This window comes from Crocodylus porosus, unplaced genomic scaffold (genome assembly GCF_001723895.1).
Source record: "Crocodylus porosus isolate Cpor-Errol unplaced genomic scaffold, CroPor_comp1, whole genome shotgun sequence".
NCBI classification, from domain to species: Eukaryota; Metazoa; Chordata; order Crocodylia; family Crocodylidae; genus Crocodylus; species Crocodylus porosus.
This window is the reverse complement of record NW_017728942.1, coordinates 9,929,621-9,939,730: the sequence shown is the minus strand read 5'-3', so window position 1 is coordinate 9,939,730 and position 10,110 is coordinate 9,929,621. Positions and strand designations below refer to the sequence as shown.

The following is a 10,110-nucleotide window of genomic DNA, read 5'->3' as shown; positions in this document are numbered from 1 at the left end:
CTATACAGAGCCCCAATGAAGGGACTGCATTTTCCCATCTGTCAAAGGAAAGCTAGGATTTGGAAACTAGGATTCCCGTCTGTCAACCACACTCAAGCTTTCTTAACAAACCACAGCACCATGAGGAAGCCCCTCCTTCACACGAAGGGTCAAGAGAAGCCGCTCCACGGCAAAAACCAACCCATGGGGGAAAAAAAAATTATGTAGTATCCACATACAGCAGCTTCCCCCACGTCCACCCGTGAAACTCTCCCAAACCCCCTGCTTTCCCACATCCAGGAGAGCCCAGTTATGCTCATGGCTCATACGTTGGAGAGAAGAGAAATACAAGTCACCCAGCATATAAAAGGCTGCTCAAGTTTATTAGTTTCCATTGAACAAGTACAAAGTAAACAAAGGTGTTACCAAGTCTGCATGGAAAGCATGTAGTCAAGTTAGTGAAGTAGCAAAAGGATGGTATAGAAAAAAATTTTTGGTTGCGTTTTCTCTTTTTTGTAAAAACCTACATCTAATTCCTAAAGCAGCCTGGCTACTCTATGGGGGGAGGGTGGGGAGGGAAGGGGAGGGGAGGGGAGGGAAATGGGCTCTGATGCCTAGCGTTTGGATCAGAAGCGGCAACCAGGCGAGCAGCAGAGAGAGGTGCCAGCCTGTTCACGCAGAGGGCCCAGCATTGGGTTTGCTGGGCTCACTGGCATGGCGCTTCCTCATTACTTCCTGAGCCAGGCCACAAGTGATCACGCCGTTAGCCACCTGGAAGGTTCCTGATCTGGAAGACAAAAGGCAGAGGAAAAAACCATCAGGCAAAAGATACCACCTTGGCTACCTCAGTCTCGACTATGCAGGTTGGCAAAATGTAGCTCCCTGTTCCTATTGCAGCCCATATGCAAAGGGGCAGGGTGTATACAGTCAGATCTTGAGGGGCTCCTTGCTAGACAGATGGTAGAAGGGCTCTGGCCTCAGACCAGACTGGTGCCAGGATGCATTGCTGAAGGGAGCGAAGCGTCACCTGCATTGCCTTCTTCCCTGTGGGCTAGTTGCATTGAGGGCCGCATGCAACTGCAGGTACCAAAGATGAACTAAACTTCTGGTCATCATGGCTTTGCTGGAAGACAGAGTCCCCTCCTCACAGCTTCAGGACAATATTCCAGCCTCCCCCACCACCACCGCTTCCGACTGTTTTCCATCGTCACAGTTAAGACTAGCAAAAGACACCCCCCGCCAAGAGCAACTTACTTCTCTGGGGACTCTGACACAGTTGTCATGATGGGGTGGGGCATCTTGCCAAAGAAGAAGCTAGCCCACCAGTGACCGGGATCTGACTTGGGAAGACCTAGGAAGCAGGCAAGCTTAAGTCACGATGACAGGGACACGTAGCTCGATTACATGCTACAGCAGAAATGAGCAGGTCATTCTCATGCAACAAGCAAGCAAAAAGGGGTTTAGGCAAGCTGTTAAGATGACCAACACATGGCACTGCTACCTCAATTAAAAGGAGCAACTTTCGCTCAATCTTCCAAACACTGGAAGGAGGCTGCATAAGGGGAGAAAGACCTCCTGGATATTTTTAAATGGGGTCTCTAATATACATACTTTAGCAGTCAAGAACATGGAGACCTACTGCCAGACAGTTCTTGTTTCCCGAAGCATAAGCTTAAATGACACCAGTGTAGAGAGTCAAAATATCCACCCGACATCCAGGCGTTGAGAGCCGAGCAGACCAACATCTGCTTGAAAACACCCTGCGTTACCCATGGGTAGCACTTTTAGCCCCAGGAACATTTTAGTAGCTATACTGGTTCTTACAGAAGACCATGTCTGATGCTCCAGTAAGGAGTTAAAGCAAAAGCATTTGAGGCACAGAGGTCCCAGCTAAAGAAGGCTTGGGCCGGAGACCAGCTGGTGCTTACCCGGATGGTGAGGAATAACTTCCCCAGAGTACTCGGCACTTCCACAGGAGCTGTTGCTGGACGTAGAACTCAGACGCCCTGCAAATGAGAGGATATCCTGTTAGGCCAACATCCAGACAGGCCCTCTCCTATCACCTGCTGCTCTAATGATGGGCAAAAATCACCCTCCCTGCTGCTAGTGCACATCTTGCCACAGCAGGCAAAGCATTTGCTGCATTTCTACTTCTTAGGACCAGTTTCTCCTACATCACCCTTTTTTCCCCCCCCACTAGTGGGTGGCAGGTACCAGCTTTATAGTGGCGAGGCCCTGGAGTACAGGTGTAGAGCTTTGAGGGAAGTGTAGGCATTTTATATATTTCCAGACAAGATTCAAAGCTCACTTAAGGGCTTTCCCATCACACTGGCCTTTAAGAAAGTGTTTTGTCCACGAGCAAGGACACCGAGCAGTACCTCCAATTGCTTTCTATGCAGTGGGCAACAGTTTATTGCAGCGTGCTGGAAGATTCGTGTGCACAGAGCCTGATAAGACTGGTTGAGAGACCTCGGCAGAACATCGGACTCAAAGTGGATCCAAGTAAGCGAGATAAACCCGCACTTCATTTCTCAGTTTGTGGTACAAATATCTCAGTGACATCATTCTGGTTATGTGAGGTTCATTTGTCAGCCTCTGACTCGGGACAAAGTATTGCAACCATTAGTCATTTAAGCAGTACTTAGGAATTGAAGTGGAACCTATTGCAACATGCTGGAACCCAGTTAAAAAAAAAATTGCTTATATAAAGCAGCAAGGACCTCCCTTGGTTTTGCAAGACATAGCCCTATGACTCTGGGGAAGGTGCTTTACAGAAGCAGGCATGTTAACAGGTCTTCAGGGAATGGAGCAGGTTGTGTTAGGATCATAATTAGATGCCAAATAGGTGGGACAGGTCTGTCTCCTGATGTGAGAAACTAACCTACATACATCCCTGCTCATCACCTGGCCTCACCCTGTATCCCTAAAGCATGATGGAGGGAAAGAGACCAGCTCCTCAGCTGCTATTTTGCACTGCTATGTGTAGACGATGGAGCCCGGCACAATCATGTGCTCATGGCTAGTGAGCTCCGTGCCAGTGGGGGCAAGACATGAGCCCCTTATTTCACCCCCGCTCATTTCTGCCTTCTGTAGCATATAGGATCTTCCAGCTGGTGGAAGACAGCCTCCTATGCCCTGCCCTATCCAAGTCTCCTAAAGAGAAGGATACCCAGGACAACACCGCAAGAAAGAAAGAGGAACGCGGGTTGCTATTCTGTACTCCCACAATGCTGAATGCTAAATAAGGCTCACTCCTATTCTTGGCTCTTTGCCTGATGTTTTAAACAAACAAAAATACCGCTGTGTCAGGCATTTGCTTTGCATAACCAGAAAACAGGCTTTGTTCAGGAGTGCTCCGAGACAAAACGGGCAGAGCTGGGTTATAAAGAGTCCACTCCACCTCTACCCACAGCCACCAGCCTCAGTCACATTTGGGGCCCAGTGGCCCACAAGAGAAGCTGTGTTTCTACCACTCCCAAACAGGGCGTGGGGGTCTGATGAACTTTAGCATATGCCAATGTTAAACAGAAGTGACTGGACATGCTTTTAAAGCAGATTTTTAAGGAGTCGAATTTTGAAAGGAGTCCAGTACCCGGCTCCCACCAATTTTCAGTGGTATCCAAATAGATAACACCCCAGGCTAAAATCTCTCTGCTTGAAAGAACCGACTTCATCCTGTGGAGTGACACCGACTATAGAGGGAAGGACACAAGAGATTTGACATAGGGCTTGGAAACTGGTTGAGACTAAGCCTGTCAACTCTCTAGGCTCTCATGGTTCAAGATCCAGGCCGTGTTTCATAGTTTCTAGGGTCGGAAGGGACCTGAGCAGATCTAGTCTGACCCACTGGGGTCAAACGACCCCAGCAAGGTGTTCATCCAACCTCCTCTTAAAGACCCCCAGGTAGGAGCCTGCACCACCTCTCTTGGAAGTTGGTCCCAGATCCTAGCCGCCCTGACCGGGAAGTAGCATGTTGACCGTGTTGAACCCCTTCTCCACCACAGGTATCTGCAGTGTTTTGTGAGCCCCTCCTTTTTACCCCAGGTCAAGAGTTTAATCTTTCTTACTTCTGTAGTAGTCATGGGTTGCCACAAGCGAGCCGCTTGACGGGATTGCTGCCATGTTCCTCGGTCTTTGTTCTTGTGCTGATATAAAACCTGTCGGGCAAAAAGGAGAGAGTATGAATATGGAAAAAGCCACTCGCTCATACCCATGGACACCAGCCCCTCCAGTCACGACACCACTGCCTACTCGAATCAGGAGTTATCCAAACTACGGAGAAAGTGCTACAAGTTGCTCATGGCGTTTTCTACACCAAGAATTAAACTCAGGATTTCTCAGCCATCACTTGAAGCATACACAAACCACACTGACAACCCTATTGATGTTGTTTTACCTTCATCTTCACGGGTGGTAATAAAAAGGATGGCTGTAGACTATACTCTGTGGCTGCATGAGATGGGACGAGGAGCACGGGAAGTTCAGGGTGGCTATTAGGAAAAGCTTTTCACCAGGAGGGTGGTGAAGCATTGGGACAGCTTAACTGGAGACACTGTGGAGCCTCCTGCCTTGTAAGCTTAGCAGCAAGTTCAAGACACTCATGTTTGGGCCAGTTTAAGTCAGAGGCGATCCTACCGTGAACAAGAAGCTGGACCTCATGAAGTGCTTTCCAACCCTACTTTTCTAGGAAACTTTATTAAGATGCATTATTTTCTTCTGTGCATGGTCCCAAGCTAGAGACAAAGCTACCACAGATTAAAACTTTTTATTGAAGTACTTTTTTACCCAGAAGCTAAAGATCCAACAAATCCTAGGAGGAAAGATCACTGAAGTGACCGCTTATTGAAGGACAAACTAATCTGGCTAGTTCATGCATTATTTTCTCCGAATCACTAGCAGCTAATGTTTCGCTCTGCAGTCAGCAATTTAACTGCCTTGTTTTTGGAAGATCAGAGCCCAGGAGTTTTTAGAAACTCTTGCAAAAACAGCATTGAAAGGCAAACTTAGGTCCAAAAATAAAAGGTCTGGCTCCAACTTTGGCAGGAAGCTCTTTTCGGTCATACCCGTCTGCCCAGCTTTCTGCCACCATTTGTGCAATGGAAATTTCACTGCCTGGATCCTTCATAAGAATCATGCCCCCAAAACAGCGTGCTGCATATCGAGCAGCACTTCTTTTGATCACTTGTGTCTGAGAACCGGCACCAGCAAAGCCTTGGCCCTCTGCTCAGGGGAGCAAAACAGCCTCGGAGTGAGCTCAAGGGTGGTTGTAAGGGCAGGCCACGGAAACTGCGGTAGTCAGATCCGTTCTGCGAGTGCAAGGAAGTCAGTCTGCTTGCTATGTCCTTCGACAGGAAAGGGCCGGACTCCTAGACTAAGGCAGCAGTTCTCATCTCTGCACTAAATATGAAAAGGCCGATTCAAACCAAACCCCTTTTCTTTAAAAGAGCTTAAAAAATGCTGTTGAGTGTGCAAGACAATCGGTGAGAGCAAGCTACTATCCCATCTCCATGAGTGTGCCACAAGACACATCCCACAGGCTGCAAAAGCAGCATGAGACCTCGTGTAGGTCTGTCACAGAGACGAAGCGCTTACAGGCATTTGCAGAAAGCGGGAGGAATGACTTGCTTGGGGCCAAAAAAAAAAAAGATCACATCCTTCTCCGAGCCAGCAGTTGCCAGCTCAGGAAGCAGTGGACACAGGGATAGGATTTAAATGCAATTCTCATTTATTCCCCAACTTGGCCACAGACTTGCCCACATTGCAAGTTGCTTAAACCGGAATGCAGTTCATCACCCGTCAGGCACTTCATAATTTCATTTATTTTGCCTTGCCTATTTACAATGGGAGCTTTGAGGAACCAGCCCTTACTATTTGGAATAGCAGCCGGAAGTGGGGAGAGGTGCCCCACCTTTTCGGGAGACCTGGAGATGCTGCCACACAAGGTCCAAGTCGTTGCATCTAGATGCAATTAGTTGCATAAGTTGAGACTAATAGCTGTGGGGTTCTCTGCATTTGTGATTTAACCGGTACAACCAGAGCAGAAATAACGTAGGGTGTAAACATTCCCATTTACCTCCACCTCTCCCGAGCTCTTCAAAGCGTGACGCCTGCTGCACAGTTTGACTTATGTCAGCAAAACAGAGGCAGCTAATTGTAAACAACCTCTCTGAACAGAGCCCAGGACTTACTATTAGCCACGTAAAACAGGCCATGAAACATGAAGCGAGTCTAACAGGGCTACGGGGACAGCGCCAGCGCTCCTGAGACAGCAGCACGTCTGCTGCAACTAAATGGGACGCATAAATGCCTGCGATTTCTCAGGGAAGTTTTCCAAATAGAAAGTTAGAAGCAAAAGCGCTCCCAGAGTAGCAAGGTCTTGGATGTCATGGAGGGGATGGACCTTTTCCACCGACCGTTAAACAGGGATGAAAACGCTGCCGTCACCCAACAGCCCATAAATTGGATCAAGGGGGGATTTGTTAGCACTGGAGTGCACTCGTTTTGTAGGCATTGCATTAATGAGCAACTGGATTTCACAGGTTTTACACAGCCCCTGCTGCTCTCGCTTGAACGACATGGCGTGCATTGTTAGCATGGCCCACATTTGGATAACTGATGCTCTGCTGTATTTGCAAGTGTCACCTGGGAATCACAGTCCACTTGGTCGCACCCTTCTCCATTTATTATATTGGCTTTCAGACAAAGCTCCAACAGATTTTAAACTATAATCAGGCCAGAAAGTTCAAGATCTGGATCTCTTAGGGGTGAAGAAAAAAAAAAAAGCCTCTTCTCATTCACCATCAGGGCAGCTAAGATGATTTTTTTGTTTTTTTACTAGGCGGTATGTTCATGCCTGACCTCCAGCTGCGCTAGCTTTTCTGCTTAAGTGAGGCAGCAACAAGAGCTGCAATTTTTAGAGCCGAATAGAGGAAGTTTATTCTTTACGGCTAAGACACCGTATCAGCTGGGTTTGTCATGTGCAAACTAATCTTCTCATCATTAGTGGGAGTCACTGAAAATGCAGCCTCAGCACGCGCTCGTCTCCCAGCCAGCTTAACAGCACCACAAAGGAATATTTAGTCCAGTTTTGGGCCGCCTGCTACAGAAAGGAGGTGGACAAGTTGGAGAGAGTCCAGCGGAGGGCAAGAAAAATGGTTTGGGGGCTGGGGGACAGGACTGGTGAGGAGAAGATGAGGGAACTGGGCGTATTTAGTTAGGAGAAGAGATTATGGGGGGATTGAATAGCAGCCTTCACCTCCCTGCAGGGGGGCTGCAAAGAGGATGGAGCTGGATGTGATGGTGGCAGATGACCGAACAAGGAGCAACGGGCTCCAGTTGCAGCAAGGGGCGTTTAGATTGGATATTAGGAAAAAAAACTCTCCCACTAGGAGGGTAGTAAAGCACCAGAAAAGGTTACCCAGAAAGGTGGCGGGATTTCTACTGTTGGAGGTTAAGACCAAAGCCTCGGCTGGGATGATCCAGGTGGGGATGGCTCTGCTTGGAGCAGGAAGTTGTCACCTTCCAACCCTCATTTTCTAGGATCTGCGAGGTGACAGTCAAACAAACCAATATAAGGGGGCACATTTGATCCAAGAAGTTTCTTCAGATACAGCTGCTCTCGGGGATGTGTATTTAAATCCCATCCTTCAGAAGTATTTGCTTGTGGGAAACATCCCTCAGAGCGGTTCTACCGATACTTCCCTTCAGCTGCATGAGACAGATGTGCCTGGTGGGACAGAGGGACCAGATGTATTTGGGTCAGTCAACCCATCACTCCACTGATGAAAATACGGGGGGATCTCAGTGCGATTAGCAGGAAATGTTGGAAGGAGAGGAAAGCAGGAGGGATAGTTATGGTCATGGGAAGCAGACTGGAGCGAGGGACAAACTGGGACATGGCTCCTGTCGCCACAAAGGATCTCAAGAGAGAGGCCTCCTGCGTTGCAGGAACGAGACCACTGACCTTTTCAACCCAAGAGGAAGTCTACCCAGCAGCAAAACAAGAGTCAGCAGATGCAGGGGAAAAGTCCAAGCAGTGCAAAACACTGGAGGGAAAACAAGAGGCACAGACGCAGAGACTCATTGAGTCGGAGGGTCGGCTTCCGCGCCCAGATGCAGCCCAAGCAAGGCCTGAAAGACTCCAGTACATCCCTCTGGAAAGTGCGAGTGCGCACACTAAACCAGACAGGGCATTATATTTATATAATATAATAAAATATGATTAAAATCATGTTATACAATCTCAGCTCTCTCTCCCTTTCCATCCTAGCTGCATATAGGATAACCGACGGTCTGTCATTTGACATTTGTCTACTACGCAGAAGTCTACCTTGATTCTCTGTTACCACAGGATATGCACACCTTGGAAGTCTGTGCGTTTGTGGTCACATACACACACCCCTGCGATATGGGGAACTATTCATCCCAATTTACAGATGCGAAACTGAGGCACAGAGAACTAGGGGGCCGCCCTGGGCGCTCACGTAGGACGCCCACGGCACAACAGGAACTTGTGTAGGACGGTCATCTCCCAGAGGGTGTCCTGCCACCGTCTCTTCGAATGCTGAAAAAGAGATTCAGCAGGAAGATGGAAAGAGAATTTGCTCACGGCGAAGGATTCGGATGAGCAAAAGCTTCCCACTCGCCAGTGAAATCACCAATCGCCTCTTAAAGGATAGCATTATGCAGATCCCGGTTTTGCAAGAGCGCCCAGCGCACAGATGCAAGCCGTGCAAAAGGCTCGCAGCCTCCGCTGAAATGGGGATTTGGCTTATTCCCTACCCTGCTCCCTGGAGGTCCCACCATCCATAGGTCCCCCACCCTAACATGGGGCACTCCTTTACCCTCACGTTACACAGTAAAGACACGCATGAGACTACCTACCAAGGCAGGCAACGTTTGGGGTTATGCTGTCTTCATACTGCAAAGCCCCAACCACATTTCTGCAATAATCAGGTTAACCTGGCAGATCTAGTTCACTTTTCCATGGGTTCAGAACAGAAGCCTTAGCTGCTTGTGTTCAAAAAGTCACCCCAGCCCTAAAAGTCTCTCTCTTTCTAGCCGTCTGGAGCCAGAGAGCGTGTCCACAACCAGATGTACCGAAACAAGACATGCAACACAAGTCACAGTGCCCCAATGACTTGCAGGGGGGAAGGGCCAGGTCTTGCATCCTTCGTCACTCGGGGCTGGGCCCCTGGACCAACCGAAGCACTGGCAGCCCCAAGGGCATAACATGAGGATATGGCAAAGTGCATGTGGAGGCACAGCTCGCCAGCCATGCCCTCCCCCACACACATGCTCAGCCATTTTAGAAACCTTTCCCAGTTAACCGTGGAAGAACATGTCTGTCCTTCAGAGGGAAGCCTGGGAGGGACGCCGGAGGACTACCAGCAGCCGGTCACTTGCTGACTGCAGAGCGGGCAGATCCTGCGCGCGGGGCTCAAACCTGGGTGGGTAGACAGCCCCAACCCTCCTGCTAACCGGCGAGCAGAGGGGACCCACGAGCACCTAGCTTGAGGGCCACCCGTCACCTTAAGGTCTCCGACTGGTCTCATTTTGATGCAAATGAAGTGAAATTTTCAATCAGATGACAGCATTTTCTCTGACATTTTTCAATGAAAAGGGAAGCCAGCGGTAGCTGTTACAGCCTGGGATGAATGAACTTCCCAACGGCGTGACTCAGTTGGCTTTGTGCATTTTAGTGCTTCTGGAAGCAGCCGATTCAGTTTTAGCTTCCTTGCTCCGTCTCTGCACAGCTCAGCACTGGCGAGGCAGCCGGCACTGCTCTCCAAAAAAAAGTCCCTTCACTGCCCAGCTGGACCAAAATCCAGCGCGGGCCCCTTGGCTCCTTCTGCACCAGCGACACCATCCCCAGCCCAGCCCGCGCCGGAAGCAGGTCTGCGGTCACCTGGAGGGCACAAGCCAGCTCACCGCTTGCAAACTTCTGAGCAAGGAGAACAGAGAGCGTCCTTCCCCCGTGCTCGCGGACAGGGGCTTTTATTCACCATCTCTTTTTTCCTGGCATAGCATCAAGCGAATTCTTTGCTCCGCAGGGCGGGAGGGACGGAGGGGCTGCCATGCCTTTTGTCTCCCTTTTGCAGAGGCTTCTTCAGCCGCCTGCTCGCTCGGGGC

At 49.4% G+C, this 10,110-nt stretch overlaps 1 protein-coding gene across 1 annotated transcript in view; it reads right to left on the bottom strand.

Annotated features, from left to right (window-relative positions):
- Positions 1-343: 343 nt before the first annotated feature.
- Positions 344-10,110, bottom strand: part of PPDPF (pancreatic progenitor cell differentiation and proliferation factor) — a 10,570-nt gene continuing 803 nt past the window's right edge. Inside the window, 5 exon segments of the mRNA XM_019548265.1 lie at positions 344-766; positions 1,234-1,330; positions 1,908-1,985; positions 4,019-4,040; positions 4,042-4,136. Of these exon segments, the coding sequence (XP_019403810.1) occupies positions 652-766; positions 1,234-1,330; positions 1,908-1,985; positions 4,019-4,040; positions 4,042-4,101 (372 nt within the window). The 5' untranslated portion in view covers positions 4,102-4,136 and the 3' untranslated portion in view covers positions 344-651.